This window comes from Sciurus carolinensis, chromosome 6 (assembly GCF_902686445.1).
Source record: "Sciurus carolinensis chromosome 6, mSciCar1.2, whole genome shotgun sequence".
In the NCBI taxonomy this organism is placed as follows: Eukaryota; Metazoa; Chordata; class Mammalia; order Rodentia; family Sciuridae; genus Sciurus; species Sciurus carolinensis.
In genome coordinates this window covers 63,893,548-63,910,297 of record NC_062218.1, presented here as the reverse complement: position 1 = coordinate 63,910,297, position 16,750 = coordinate 63,893,548, and the positions used below count along the sequence as shown (strand labels likewise).

Below are 16,750 nucleotides of genomic sequence, written 5' to 3'. Positions count from 1 at the left end.
TTATAGTCTTCCCGGTTTATGGTGTTTTATTATGGGAAAAAAGGCTAATAAGACATTGTGCAGTTTGAAGACTTGAAGTGGCTCATATGCTCTGCCAAGTTCAGGGACCTTATTCTATAGATTGAAAGGGAAGACACATAAAACTTGTCAGTGAAGGGATAATTTGCCAGGTTTGCATTTTAGAATATTTAAGTCTATTGAGCAGTCATTGATTAGAGGAGTCATTTTTTCTCTCTTACATACGAAATGGAAGCCGTTCCATCTTTTATCCTGTATCTGAATTGCTATTTTTCATGAATAGAGAACTTTCCTATTTAATAAGATTGAAAAAGGATACTTGTACACTCATAGCTAGGTGTCTTAGTAGGCCTTATGTTCCTGTTTCAGTGTATCTTGCTTTTACCTTTGTGATTTTTTTTCTATTTCCTTCTATTTGACCCCCTCCCTAAAACTCTCTGCCTGTATCTCATTCTGACACCCTTCAGTCCTTTATCTCTCTGCCCCTTTATTGCAGTCCAATGTCTCTTTCATCTGTTTTATCTCTTTGTATTTACTGTGTGTGTCTATCTCCTGCTGTGTGCCTTCTTTGCTTGCCCATAGGTCATTATTCATTCTCTAGAAAGCTAGTGTTTGCCTTTTAGAATCCTCAGATCATTTCCTCAGATTCATTTCTGTAGACTTTGGGATTTTTTTCATCCCCAATTTGATTTGAGTTTTATTATTACAGCTTTGGTTGATTGGTATACAAGGTTTGTAACCAGAAAATTACAGTTATTGGAATATATTTCCATGATTTAAATTTAATCATTCCATTTTCATTTTTCAAAGAAACTAGGTAATCATTTCCAAGTGTCTTATAGATTTCTTCAGGCATTGAGATACTTTAAAAAGAAACCGAGTGATAGAAAGTAGATCTTTGTTTGCTGTTGAGTTTTGTGTTTATTGATAAAAGAGTGAGTTTCACTAGATCCATGTGGTATGGTATAAGTCATATTTACCATATGGCACCTAGAATATTGTGACTTTCTCTCTAGTTTGGTTAAAGTGTGTGTGTGTGAGTGAGAGAGAGACAGAGGGAGGGAGAGATCATAGTTTATGGATTATTATACAATAGTATGTTAATCTACACTGAAAAAAAATATGTTCTATTGTTGACCCTTTTCTTCATAGCTGCAAATAACCAATAATGTAGTACTCCTTGTTTAAAAATTATAGAGAATTGTATTCTGTGTCTTTTTATTTTTTCAGTGAATTGGAAGACAATATAGTTGGCACTCAAATTCTTTTTCTTTTTTTTTTAGGATTTATGTATTTATTATATGTAAACTTCATCTCAGAAGAAATATAAATACATATTAAACTGTAGCTAATATGCATATTGAAATGTTTAGGATTAAAGAATACTAAAGGGCATCTTTGAAATTCATTAAAAATAAGATGGATTAATGATGGATAGAAGGATGGAGAGATGGAAAAACATGATAGAGCAGGTTACATAGTAATCATTGACTTTTGGTGGTGACTCTTTGGATGGACACTTCACATTTGTTTTCAACTTTTCTGTATATTTGGAATTTTTTGTAATGTTGGAAAAATTCTCATCTTTTTTTTCTAAGTCTGTAATTAGATTGGTTGGATTTAGAGGCATGTAATGGATTCCTAAAGGGTCACAGTAATAGTCCTCAATTTTTTCTTTCTTTCTTTCTTTCTTTGTTTCTTTGGGGTGGGTACTAGGGATTGAACTCAGGGACACTCAACCACTGAGCCACATCCCTAGCCCTATTTTGTATTTTATTTAGAGACAGGGTCTCACTGAGTTGCTTAGCACCTCACTTTTGCTGAGGCTGGCTTTGAACTCTTAATCCTCCTGCCTCAGCCTCCCAAGCCATTGGGATTACAGGTGTGTGCCATTGTGCCCGACCCTGAATATTTTTTAACATTTTACCTAAAGTGTCTCCAGAAATTATAATTCTAATCAATCATATGTCACTGAATTTGTTCAAAGTCTAAAATACATGAAAAATTCTAATAATTCTAATGATAGGAAATTTAACAGAATTGTGAATGAGGTCTTCTTTTTTTTCCTTCACACTGTATTGCATATTTATACATGTCTTTCAAATGACATTGGGCTTATTAATTTCATTTTGATGCATTGAATTTGCAAGGCACCAAAATAGACAGGCAGACCAATGGTATAGAATAGAAGACACAGAGACAAAACCACATAAATATAGTCATCTCATACTAGACAAAGGAGCCAGAAACATAAAATGGAGAAAAGATAGCCTCTTCAACAAATGGTGCTGGCAAAACTGGAAATCCATATGCAGTAAAATGAAATTAAACCTCTATCTCTCACCCTGCACAAAACTCAACTCAAAATGGATCAAGGACTTAAGAATTAGACCAGAGACCCTGCACCTAATAGAAGACAAAGTAGGCCCAAATCTTTATTATGTTGACTTAGGATCAGCCTTCCTCAACAAGCCTCCCAAAGCACAAAAATCAAAGCAAGAATCACTCAATGGGATGGACTCAAACTAAAAAACTTTTTCTCAGCAAAGGATACAATCAAGAACGTGAAGAGAGAGCCTACAGAGTGGGAGAAAATCTTTTCCACACGTACTTTAGATAGAGCACTTATCTCCAAAATTTATAAAAAACTTATAAAACTTTACACCAAAAATACAAAGAACCCAATCAATAAATGGGCCAGGGAACTGGACAGACACTTTACAGAAGAAGACATATAGGCAATTAATAAATATATGAAAAAATGTTCAACATCTCTAGTAATTAGAGAAATGAAAATTAAAACAACTCTAAGATTTCATTTTACTCCAGTTAGAATGGCTATTATGAAGGACACAAGCAATAATAAATGTTGGTGTGGATGTGGGGGGAAAGGCACACTTTTACATTGCTAGTGGAGTTGGAAATTGGTGCAGCCACTCTGGAAAGCAGTGTGGAGAATCCTCAGAAAACTTGGAATGAACCTACCTTTTGACCCAGTTATCCCACTCCTTGGTTTATACCCAAAGGACTTAAAATCAGCATACTACAGTAACACAGCCACATCAGTGTTTAGAGCAACTCAGTTTACAATAGCTAGATTGTGGAACCAACCTAGATGCCCTTCACCAGATGAATGGATAAAGAAACTATGGTATATCCACACAATGGAATATTATTCAGCCTTAAAGAAGAAGAAGAATATGGCTTTTGCAGATAAATGGGTGGAATTGGAGAATATCATGCTAAGTGAAATAAGCCAATCCCTAAAAAGCAAAGGCTGAATGTTTTCCCTGATAAGTGGAGAATGATATATAATGGGGGTGGGGGGTGGGGAGTGAGAGAAGAATGGAGGAACTTTGGATTATGTAAAAGGAAATGAGAGAGAGGGGGATATGAAAAATGGTGGAATAAGACAGACATCACTACCCTATGTACATGTATGATTACATGAATGGTATGAATCTACATTGTGTACAACCATAGAAATGGATGTACCCCATTTGTGTACAATGAATCAAAATGCAGTCTATAAAAAAATTTAAAAATAAATAATTTTAAAAAATTTATACATGTAACATTTTAGTAACTGGAAAATTAATTATAAGATAGAAGTCTCTTTAAATGAATGATTCCATTAAAACGTTTAATAATCTCAAAAAAAGTAAGAATCATTACTGTTTGCAAATTCAAATTATTTTTCTTGAACTGTATTATTAGTGGGAGTTTTGGAGCTCAGCTTCTGAAGTCTTGTATATTGTAGAGTGATACCTCTAGATAACCACAGTAGGCTTTACTACCAGAGGTGAAAATGCAGAGATTTTTAAAGTGTATTAAATTTTCAAATAACTTGTTATTTTTAAATGATTAAATATAAAAGTAGGTGAATGAAGTATCCTGTAGGGTTTTACTCTGTTCTCTAGTATTTCTCATTTCTCAAGAAAATGAGGTTGAGAAAATTAATCAGTGAACATTACCTTTAAAGAATGGTTTAAGCACCATCAACTTGATAGCATTTTTTAGTCATATGTGTCATAATGCATTGGATATGAGACAGAAACTAAAATGATAACTTACCAAAATGTAAAAAAAAAAATTGCTTTCTTATTTATGTTAGCCATCTTTAAAACTGAACCAGGGAAATCAGGCCAGTGTTCAGAGGCTGCTTTGTCATGAAACGTTGATACTTATTTGTAGACTTGATTTCTTAGGGTCTAGATATCTCAGTGAACATCCCTAGAATTTTCATTGGATTCTTTAGTTGTAGAGAATGTCTTAGTTGATTTTTATAAAATTAGCACATTATACATATTTGTGTGCTTAAAAATAATTAAATAATAAACTTCTACTACTAGTAGTAGTAGTAGAAGTAGTACCTCTACTACTTTAAAATGTTTTTACCCAATATTAAAATGAATTTAAAATTAAGTCAGCAGTCTGCTTTCAGTATGGCCAAGTAAATTCATATTAGTTTGGTCCTCCCATAGATAACAACAACAGCAACAACAAACCCTCTGGAAAAATGCAAATCAAAATGAATAAACTAACACAACAACCTGAAAATACAGAAGAGTATAGAAAAGCAAAAGCGATAACATACTGAAGGAAAATTAATTCTTGGAAGAAGTGGGTGGCATAGTATGATTTTTCCTGTTTTTATGGCATTTATCTAAAGGATAGATTGCAGTTAGCATTATATACAAAGACTAAAACTTGAAAGGAAACCTGTAGTCCTTGTGCTGTGAAGAAGTAAAAGACAGGATTTCAAGAAAACACACATTGGAAAGTTAAGGGGAAAATCTAGAAAGTAGATAATCAGAATGGAGGAGACTTAAGATCTGTGATTAACCCTGGCCAGGTTTCTGACTAACTTATGAACCACACTTGTGGGGGGCAGATTCAGAGCAGCACAGTAAAGAACTAAAAGAATGGACCAGAAATTTGAGACAGAGTTTGCATCTTGAACACTGCCAGGCTAATCCATTTGAAAACAAACAAAAACCCAACACTAATCCAAAGAGTATAATAATTTTTAGGGTCTCTACAATGTAATGTTATGTCTAAGATACAGTCTAAAATTACTGAACATAGGAACCATCAGAATGGGAAGTTATTTAATGGGTAGTGTTTCAGTTTATGATGGTGAAAAAGTTCTAGAGATGGATGTTGGTAATAGTGTCACAATACTGTAAATATTCTGAGTGCCACTGAACCGTATACTTAAAAATGATTTAAGTGGTGAATTTTATGCTATTTAGCCACAATAAAAAAAGAATATAATGACCAGGAAAGTATGATCAATTTTCAAGGAAAAAAAAAATTAGAAACCAAACCTGTTGTGACCTAGACATTAGAATGAACCTACTAACATTTTGAAGCAACTATTAAAAAATGTGACCATTGAAATAAAGGAAAATGCACTCTGAATGAATGAAATGATAAGAAATCTCATGAGAAAAATGGAAACCGTGAAAGAATCAAATAGAAATTCTATTCTTTGTCTCTTTCGAGTAGTATATATTCTCCAACACTTAATATTTTTTTTCTTTTGGTATAGGGTTATAAAGCTGCCTCAGTAGGTTTTGTTTTTTTTTTTAATGTGTTACATAGTGTTTATGCTTTTTTAGGTAAACTTCTGTGTGCTGAATTTTTTTAACTCTGGGCCCTATCAGATGGATATTGCATTTGGAAAGCAGTTTTTAATTAACTGTGTTCGTGATGACTTACTATAGAAGTATTTGGTGTTAATTATGGGAAGCAAGTAGCAATGAAGAATGCAGGCTCTGAAGTAAGATGATCTAACTTCAAATCCCATTGTGCCACTTATAAGCCACATACTTAGGACAAATTGTACAACCTGTCCATGACTTCGTTTCCTCATCTGTAAAGTGGGAATTTGAACAATATAATTTTGTCATATTGTAACACATGCTCCTAAAAATCATCTTGAGGTATAAAATCACACAATAAAAAACGTGGGGATTATTGGAAAAATGTAACTAGAATCACAAAACTCAAAAACTTCATTGGTGAAATTTTCTTAAAAAGTATCTATCTAATTTTATACATATTATTGACTAAGAAATATATAAAAACTATCCATGAATACAGTTCTTTTTCTTGAAAAATATCTGAAGTTACACATGGAAGTGGGTATTGGTAGGATTGTACTTGGAGGTGTGTGGTAGAAGGAGGTTAATCTGAAATTGGATGGGAAGTGATACCACCAAATGTGTTATGGCCCATAACACATGCACATGTAAACATCTGAATTGCTACATAAGCTGTGTGTGTTTCATGAATTCCTAGGCAGCCCAGTTCATCTGGGTGCATTTTTCTGCCTTTACCTAGTGTTTCTTGCAGAAGAAATCACACACAAAATTCACGTTATGATCAAATTGCTTTGTAATACATCAACTCAGTTGGAACAAATGCACATTTTCAAAACAAGCATTAGAGCAGAACTGACTGTATCTACCTCACAAAGTTGTTATGAGGATCAAATGAGACAGCCCATGTAAAATGCTTAGATTTCCTGACACAGAATAATGCTTAGTTCATGTTAGTTACCCTGCTGTTTTTGAACTCTGGTGTACACTGTTAACCAAGTACTAAATTTTTCTTAGGGAAAACCATTATTTACAGTAAAAGAACTAGTCCAGTTACTGAAAAATATGCCCCCCACTTTTTTTTTTTTTTTTAAGAATTCTTATTTTGGCCTAGCCTGCTGAGAAAAGAATGCTGAAACTCATCTTTTGATATTTAATGTAGAAAAAAAGTGTTAGAAATAAATATCAAGAATAGAAAACACTGTTAGAATCTGCTTATGGTGGAGTAATTTTACTGCTGTATAGGGAAAAAAGTTAAAGGACTTTCAAACTAGTTGTAATAACTGAAATCTAGAGCTTTTAAGAAAATGTAGTTTTACTATGACTTCGTTGAAATAGTCTATTCAAGTTTGAGGCTGAAAGATAGGATTTGATTAAACTTATTAATAGCAATTAAGTTGATGAATAAAGGATGCTTTTTAAAAACTTTAATAGTGTGTTATCTTTTAAATGTAATGATAAGTAACATAAGTTAATGTTTTTCTCAGCTCAGGTTTTTATTTTTTATTACCAAATGTTGCAAACCTATGGAAAAGTACATAAGAGGATAAATATGTACATATATTCTCCTCTAAGATTAAATTGATGTCAGCATTTTGCCATATTTGTCAGCCTTTTAAAAGGAATATTAGAACTAAAACTTTAAGCCCTGTTCACATCTTCCTTTCTTCTCTGTTGATGACCATTGCCGTATTACTGGTGTGTTTCATTTAATCATGCATGTTTTAAATTTTTATTATGTGTGTATGTATTAATAATCAATGGGCATTATTGTTTTCTCGTTTTTGAAATCTTATATAAGTAATCCATGTACTTTAGCAAACGTTTTCACTTAATATGTTTTGGAAATAATGTTATAAATCACACTGATGTTGACGCACACTTGCAATCCCAGAGGTTTGGGAGGCTAAGCCAGCCTTGGCAACTTAGTTAGGCTCTAAGTAACTTAGGCAGACCCTGTCTCAAAATAAAAAATAAAAAGAGCTGTGGATGTGGCTTAGTGGTTAAAAATAACAACAAATGGGACCAATTTTAATCTTTACTATGTTGAATGCTTCTTTCTTGTATTCCTTAAGAGTATCACAAAGCTAATTTTAGAACTGTTTTAGGTGACCTTTTTGTTATTTTTGTGCTGACTTATAAACTACAATTATGCATTGCATAATGACATTTTGGTCAGTGACAGAACATATTATATGATAGTGGTCCCATAAGATATATCGCCTAGTGACAGTGTAGCTATCTTCATTTGTGTATGAATACTCTCTGATTGTACAACTATTAAGTCATGTGATGCATTTCTGAGAATGTATCTTCATTATTAAATGATGCATTACTGCTTTAGGAAAAAGTTGTTGTTTGAATAAATATTTACCAGCTTATTACTTAAGAGTGCTTAGGTAAAATATGATAACCCGTATCTTGAGAAGTTATCTTAAATAATGAATTTTATTAATGTCCCACCTGTTTTTGAATTGAGTTTGTAGTGTTATTAAAATACCATGATTATTTATTTCCATCCAGTTTAGGATGTATCCCAAATTCATTTTTATTTATTTATTTATTTTTACAGGCTGCATTTTGACCCATTGTACACAAATGGGGTACACCTTTTTGTTTCTATGGTTGTGCATGATGTAGATTTATACCATTCGTGTAATCATGCATGTACATAGGGTAATGATGTCTGTCTCATTCCACTATCTTAGATATCAAATTTTTAATGAAGTAGTATTATTAATGGTTGCATTAAAATAAGACCAAGTATATTTGTAGACTCTGCATTGAGCTTACTGCTTCTGCCATGGTTTTGTCTAGTGGTATATAAGGCACAACTGCAGTGAATAGATACTTCATTTTAATGTGTGAAACATTTAAATCTGAAAGACTCTTGTCTTTGTGCTTCCAAGCCTTTCTGTGTACTTATCATAACTAACTTCTCCCTTTTAGAATAGCATGCAGATAAAATGAAAAGCACTCTGACAAGGCAAGTGGGGAAAGCTAAGTCAGTCTTTTACTTTTCTGGTGGTGTTGAGATGAATATTTAACAGTGTTCTGCTAGCAACTTTATGTACCAGCAAGTTGTACCATGACCTTTGAAATTAATGGAACTCCAGGCTACCAGTGGATGGAGTCTGAGGAAAACATGAGAAGTTGGTTACAGGTGAAATATGTGCAGGAGGTAAAGAGTGATCAAAGCACTCTTGCTATGGTAGTTTCATCTTTTATCATTATTATTATTATTATTATTATGTATTATAATACATGTTATATATTATTCCTTGTTATTGTACATAGTATAAATCTAAAACCTATCGTATTATTTGTCAGTTCTTTTTGTTTTGTTACAAACTAATCAGCAATAGATTTTTGAATATTGAAGTGTTTAATGAAGAATGCAGTGCTGAATTTACATTTAAGTACTTAACATGTACAAAATGTTTACGATATTTACTATCTACCCAAACAGTTGTAGTGCTACTGACCACACAGCAGATTCATTAAGAAGGGATTGATGTCCATTTAAGAAGTTTGGAGTTATTTTAAGAAAATTATGCCTCAAGATGACAATTTAATGTGTACAGAAACAGACAATGTATACATAACTTTCCATGAAACATGATCTCATTTAAACAAACAACTTTTTAAAAATCAATTTTTCAATTTTTACTTCAAGTTTTAATTTGCATGTGTGAAAAAGGAAGGAATAATTGTGTGTGGAAGTAGTAAAAAGGCCCAAGCCACTGGTTTTGAAATAGAGAATCAATTAATTCTAATAAAATACAACTCTTTTGGCTCAAAGCATTTGTATGTTTTTTCTGTTAGAGTTATAAATGGAATCAGAGTAAAGCTTTCATAAGTTTATCCTGTCAAAATGCTGTAAATTCTATTATAAATTTAAAAAACCCATACTGAAGATAAAGTCATTTGCTTTTGCTGAAAAGATGTTGTCATGGTGAAATCAGTGTTCTTATTACATTAAAAAAAACTGGAACAGACTTGTTTTGAGAATTGATGATGCAGGCGAACTTACACTGCTTGTGCAACCAGTTGAAATAAAACAGTAGTGGTCAAATTGACTGATGCTAGTATATAGAGGTTAACTGAACTACAAAATTCTTATAATGAAGTTGATGTTACATATTCTTTGCTTGTTATCAATAAGATTTTAGAAATATGAAATATTCTGAGGTGAAATATTTTATGAAGAACTGCTCTGTAAAGCAGTTTATTGGCTTTTAATTCATGTACAGAAATGAATCTTCTGTACATTGGTTAGGGTTTAGTTCAAAAATTATTTGGAAATTCTGAAAGTGTCACAAAATAAAATATAAAAACCTTCAGCTTTTGAAAATTGTAGCTCACAGCAGTTGTTGTCAACATAACTTGCCTACAGGAAGACTGAAGTTTATCTAAAGAGATAAATGCAGGGGAAGAACTGAACAAATTAAACCATGGGAGCACAAGATTTAATTGAGACATTCTGCCATTTGCACTTTATCAACTATTGTGAAAATTTTTTTGTAGAACTTTTTTTTTATGCAGAAAGTTTAATAGGGAGTGTTCTCAGGAGGGGGAGTAGAGGGAGAAAGGATTGAACCAGAGGATAAGGGAGGCTTTGAGGCAAATATTTAGTAATAGATTATTATCTTTACTATTAAGTGAAGTATTGGAAGAAACATTAGTGTCTATAATAGATTCTTAAATAATGTATGGTATATCCTACAGTTAATAGGGATCTTTGAACACAATTTCATGTTCAAAGACTTCTTAAAGGAAAATATTCATGATACAATAGATAATTGAGGTATAAATCTCTGTTAAAATGATGCCAAAATCATTAAAATAATGTATATATAGGTAACAATACAAAACACTAGAAGAACATGTAATAACATTGACAGTGTATTGCTGGTAATAAGCAGATGATGACTATTTTCATTTTCAAATGTTTCTGATCTCTTCAAACTTTCTATAATTATAACTTGAAAAACAGACATTTTTACATTACTTCTTTGCCATCCTAAAAGCTTAAACTATAGAAAAATGCTCTCCAGGCTTGTCTTTCTTTGACCTGATATAATTTATATTTTTTAATTGGTTCTGCAATAACAAGAATAAATAAGTTTTCACAACAGTTAAGTTTTATCCTCTTTCTAATAACTGGTTTTCAGTTATTTCTTCATCTAAAACGTATGAATGCCTACTAAATTCTAACACGTTTCTAGGCACTGAGATTCCCAGAGTGCTTAATTTAAATCTGATTTGTATGACTAACAGATGTGTGTGACCATTCAAATAGCATATGAAACTAAGTTTCCCTTTACTAAGTTTTGTTATTTGTAAAATTTTTATCCAAAAACAATGACATTAAAGTAGTTGAATACTGTCTTTTTCTTAATGTCCCAACAAAATGTTTACCTTTATATATCTTGATAGAGCTATTTTTAATTAAAGTTTATATTTTATATTAGAATGAAATAGAGATGAATTTTACAGTATCTGAATTTGGTGAAATATTTTTAAAGGAAAAATTACTATTTGAAATAGTTTCATCTCATAAAAATTATTGAAAAAACTATTATAAAGGGGGAAAAATAGAATATTTGAGTTTGAAATACAGATTTCAACACCAGAATTGAGAATGTCTTTCATTCAACAGACCTTTCTCTACCAGGTTGTTCAAAAATATTTGTAAAGAAGATATTTTCCTCATTAAAAATATTGTGTACAAAGAAGAGAACATTGAAAATACCAAGTTTCATAATTACTAATAACAAAATTCAATTTTGAAAAGGTTTTTGGTAAATTTTGTTTTTTTAAAGATATAACAACAGTAGACTATATGAGAATACATTCTTCAGAGAAATATCAATGTCTTGATATTAGAAATAGATTCAATGATGAAACTAATTATTGTATATCTATATGTGGTAAAAATTATTTTTCTTGTGTTTTTTTGATGGACCTTTATTTTATTCATTTATTTAAATTTTACCAATATAATAAGTTCATAAATTTTGCTATATATGTATGTAATGTAAAATTATATAATCTTAATTACTTTAATTGCCCTGTCTCACTCCCAATAGTGTCGTTAATATATTGAAAAGGTTTAATTTTCTACAGATTTTGAGGATAGGAAATATAAGAGAAACTTATCACTCTACACATAGTTCATCACAGTAACAGACTTAATTTCTTCCTCTGATTTATTTTACTGACAGATTCTAAATCTCAGTGCTCAAATGAACTTTAGAGTTAACTAGCTATAAATTCTCCACATTTGAGAAAACTAACGCTTACCTGAGTTTGCCAGGTTTTACCACCAAGGTACTTGTACACGTCAGTGTAGCACACTTCTTTCTAAGCTAGTGTTGAACTATATTCTTCATTTGGTGAATATTTTGTTAATTGCCTTTTAAAAATGGATCCTAGGTTTTTTCTTATTTGTAGTTGAACCAACATGGTATAGTAATTTGTAATTGGTATACCAATTGTTGGTAACCAAATTCAGAAAATCTCTATTAACATTTTCATTTGTATTTTTAAGTAATTCTACTTTAATAAAACTAGGTTAATGCTTTTTGAATACCCTGCTTCTGAAAGACAGTTGCTTTTTATCCAAATCAATTATCTTAACCAATTATTATTGTAAGGAGTTTACCACACTACTGTACTTTGACTTATTATTCTAGAATTGTCTGTAGTTCTTCCTACCTTGATTGATTTTATTTTTATCTCTTTCTAATGTATATAAAATGCCCTAATATAAGTGATTTACTGTTTTTCAGTTTATTTTTCTCATGTTTTATGAATCCTATTTATCTTATAGTTACAATTGTACATTGGTAGCCTTCTAATTTAAAGCTTTGCTTTATGAATTAGAAAAAATCTATAGTTTAAAATGCAAACGTATTTTGTTAACATTTCAATTTTGGTTTAATTATTATTAAAATTATCTCAATATATGTTAATGTAGTACATTCAAAAATTGACTTAGGAAGTCTTATTACGGTGTAAAAGCTACTATAATAAGTTGTTCCCTTACATAAATAAATAAATGACCAATATTACTAGAGGCTATAAGCAGCATGGGGGAAAAATGGAAGAAGTCTTTTATCCTAGTTTTTAGAGGGCATCAGCAGCTTGCTTTTATGAAAAAGTAACAGCTAAATGCACTGCAAATAATTTGCAGTAATCCAGTTCAGTGATTCATGTGTCTGCTTTAATGGGTCATAATTCAGGGTAAAGTAACTGAGTGCAGTCAGAGTGCAGACACTGCTTATGCCAGGGACAGTATCTCTTCATAAAACACACCTCAGGAGAAGCAGTTTGCCAGCCCCCTAATACTCTCTGATGTTTTGATGTCCTGCATATTTTTCCGATTAAGTTTTGAGTGCCATGTTTTTAGTTGTATTTCCACATTCATTATTCTCACGTAGACCCTTCAGCGGGTTTGCCATATATGATTATTTTTTTAATGATGCCTTTCTTTCCACTTCAGCAGTTTAATAATCTAGCACATGGCTGCTTCTCAGTACTCAGCATTCACCTCCCCAACACAGAAGAGGACATGTGCTTTGGCTTCAAAATTCCATTTGCTGTGTTAGAAATGCATATTCCCTATGGAACAACATTTGTTTGACATAACCATTCATTTTTATTATGTCTTTAAATATGTTTATCCAGAGTTATCAATAATCATAAATAACTGTATTTTCATCTTGTTCTGTTTTTTTTCCAACAGACAAAATTGCTTACCCAGTACATATTAAATCTCGGCAAGTATGATCAAAACTACGACATCAGAGACCGTACAAGATTTATTAGGCAGCTTATTGTTCCGAATGAGAAGAGTGGAGCTTTAAGTAAATATGCCAAAAAAATATTCCTAGCTCAAAAACCTGCACCACTGCTTGAGTCTCCTTTTAAAGGTATTATTATCAGACTATATAACTGCAAAATATACATTATCTAAAAAAATATGGCATCATGTCCCATTTCTAATGTGCTTAAAATTAATCTCTTAGAAAATTTAAATGATTGATATATATAAATATATAAGAACAATGGTCTGTCTGTTCATTCCAGAGCAAGTTTTGTATTAAAGTTTATATTTTATAGACCTTATTTACTTAATAATCTCAGATGTTCTGATTTTTATTCTTAATACATGGTTTAACTGAACAATAGATAAAGCTGTATTCTTACAGATGTTTTCTCCATTGTTATTTTAAATTCACAGCTTTATTTTATAAGGACTACAAGTCATCTTAATAGTGAGTTGTTATTAATTGAATGTTCTCTTTATACTGATATCAGTGTTTCTAGGAGAAGTTATATCATGCAAATATTCCTTTATATTTAAAATCGTTTTCCAAGAAGGGAACTTGACTTATTTTTCCCAGCTTTTTAAAAAAGTAATTAAATTTTTATTGGTTTAACAAGTAGCCATTCCAGCTGGTATCAAGTGATTGTATTCCTTGGTTTTCATATTGTTTATTTAATTGTCTTAAAGCTATAAAGAGCAATTCAGTTTCATAGAAAAACTATTAAAATTCTGGATGTGTTTGTGCCAAGACATGTATATGGATTGTTTAACTGTGCTGTCATTCTTAATATTCACAGTAAAGTAATTTTTAGAGAAGCTACATTTCAGAGCAACACCTCTAAACACACTGACTGATTAGCTTTTTTATTGACCATTATGGGGGAGATTATTGTAATCTATGGACTGAAATCAGTTTTTTGACCTATGAAGAGCTTCCTAGTTTATATTTATTCCTTGACATTTGAGGTAATATGCCAATTACCTTGAGCTCTGATTATGATTGTTCTCTGTTACATACAGCTCATATTGTTTATTTTATATTTTCCTCTATTTTTAATAGATAGGGATCATTTCCAGCTTGGCACCTTATCTCATACTCTCAACATTAAAGCTTCTGGGTACCTGGAATTATCTAATTGGCCAGAGGTGGCGCCTGACCCTTCAGTTAGAAATGTAGAAGTAGAGTTGGTAAGTTGACCTTTCTGAAATTAAGTTTGTTCAAGCAACTGGAAATTCTGGGATAACTATTGTTTTATATAAAAGCTTTTGGGGGGTTGAAAATGGAAAGTTGTTCACGTATTTCTAAAAGTAATGTGTTAGATGTTTCTCATCTTTATAGGAAGTAAATATTGTGGTATTCTTGTGCCATTGTATGGGTACCGTTCCCTTCTTCAAGGAAGTAGTTGAATACTCCGCATCAGTGCCACCCACATTTGTGCAATTGCATTTGTAGCTGTGTAGATCCAATTTCTAAGGTATTTAATTTCATTGACTTGAGATTTTTTCTACTTTGTTAGATACTTGTAAGCTTCCTGTCAGTGTTTCTCTAAATAATTTTTGCTGTCCTCTCCCAGAAAAACCATACAAAGTGTTCTTCTGGATGTTATGATGAACCTATTTTAAGTGAAGCCTAAAACATAAACAGGAGCATTGTGTACCAGAAATGTCCTTTGACAAGGTCACAGTAAAAATAAATAATATGTCACTTTTACATAAAACAACAAATGCTCTTTTTCTACAGATTTATAAAATACTGACCATCAGGTTAAAACAATTAATATTTTTTCCCAAATATTGTATTTCTTCTTTGCACAAGAAAAATGAGAGAGGCCTTTTGATAATATTTACAAATTGGTTATGTGGAATATATTTAATACTTTTTAAAAAGAATTAATTAGAAAAAAGCAATTAAGAATTATATTCTGGATATTTTTCTGGTAGAAAAGATATATTGAACTACAATTCAGATAACCAGAGTTCTTTACCTCTAAATTTTGTTGGAAAGTTAGTTAACCTCCTTACTGTTAACTTTTCCATATACAATTGAAGAAAACCTTTATTATTTTAGATATAATTTTAATAATGAACGTAGCCGTGGAATTTGATTCTTCTGAGAAATATGTTTCTCTTAACTACTGAAGCTTCTCCTAGCTTTGGAGCATGGCCAGAAACTGGTAACTAATAATAACTCTGTTTGGCAAACCCTGACAGTATACCATGATGTTTGACAAACCTTATCTTGTTTAAACCTCATAATTGTCATTCCCGTTTCACATATGAGGAAACCAAGGTTCAGAGAACCTAAATAAATTGCCTAAGTTCACGTAGCTCACAAGTGACAAGACAGGTATCCTACCCAGGTCTGAGTCCATTGTCTATGCCCTTACTACATTTTATTATGTAACATAAGGAGGGGAAGCTTGAGCTTGTTTACAAATCTGTTTTATTATTCTTAGTACTTAGCATCATCATTTTCATGTTGAGACAAATTATTTCTATTTAGCGATAGCCAAGAAAAAATGTAAAAGATATGAAAACTAGTTTCACTTCTTCTTGCAGCTAAATTTGTTGATTTTTCTCTCAAATCTACATGTTCTTACTCTTTAGAGCAGTTGCTTTTTTTGTGCAACTTTGATCAAATACTAGAACATAACAAAAATGTTCTTTTTATGATTTTTTTCTACAGATAAACTCTCTCTCCTAATTTCTTATTATGTCTGTTTGTTGTTTTTGTGGTTCTGTCCTTTTTCATTATTGGGTACATAATGTTTTGACCCAAGTAGAACCTTCTTTTTCTCTTCTATCACATCTACCCTCTCCTCACCTTCCTGCTGCTTTATTCCTCCCCTGAAAAAGGTTTATCTTCTCAGAAATTGATAGCAATGCTATGCAATTTAATTTGCTCTCAGCAGTATCCTTATATTGGCTGATAGATTGGTTGGTTGGCTGGCTTCTTCCATTTTCATGTGTTCTTCTACGCATTAACTACCTTATAGGGACAGTACTTAAATAACCTATTTTCTTATGTTCATTTCACCTGTCCAGTTCAACAGAGACAAATTGATTTCTTTTTCATTTTGCTGACTACATTCGTGAAATTAATAATTGATAACTTATGGGGAATAATTATAACTGATGGAACCAAGTTGAAGAGAACTGTCACTGTCCGTTGATGCCATGCAGAAAGCAGCTTCAATCTATTGGTCTCTGAAACATATTGGCTTAAAATTATACTACGAGGGATACAATTAAATGTAAAAATAATATGGCGAGTTCTGTTCTCAAATGCATC

At 31.7% G+C, this 16,750-nt stretch overlaps 1 protein-coding gene across 2 annotated transcripts in view; it reads left to right on the top strand.

Annotated features, from left to right (window-relative positions):
* The window catches only part of Ap3b1 (adaptor related protein complex 3 subunit beta 1), a 246,636-nt gene that overhangs the window by 134,720 nt on the left and 95,166 nt on the right, over positions 1–16,750 (top strand). For both annotated transcript variants that reach the window (XM_047555616.1, XM_047555618.1), the window contains exons 16-17: positions 13,375–13,561; positions 14,519–14,646. In XM_047555616.1, coding sequence (XP_047411572.1) covers positions 13,375–13,561; positions 14,519–14,646 — 315 coding nt within the window. The remainder of the gene's footprint in view (positions 1–13,374; positions 13,562–14,518; positions 14,647–16,750) is intronic.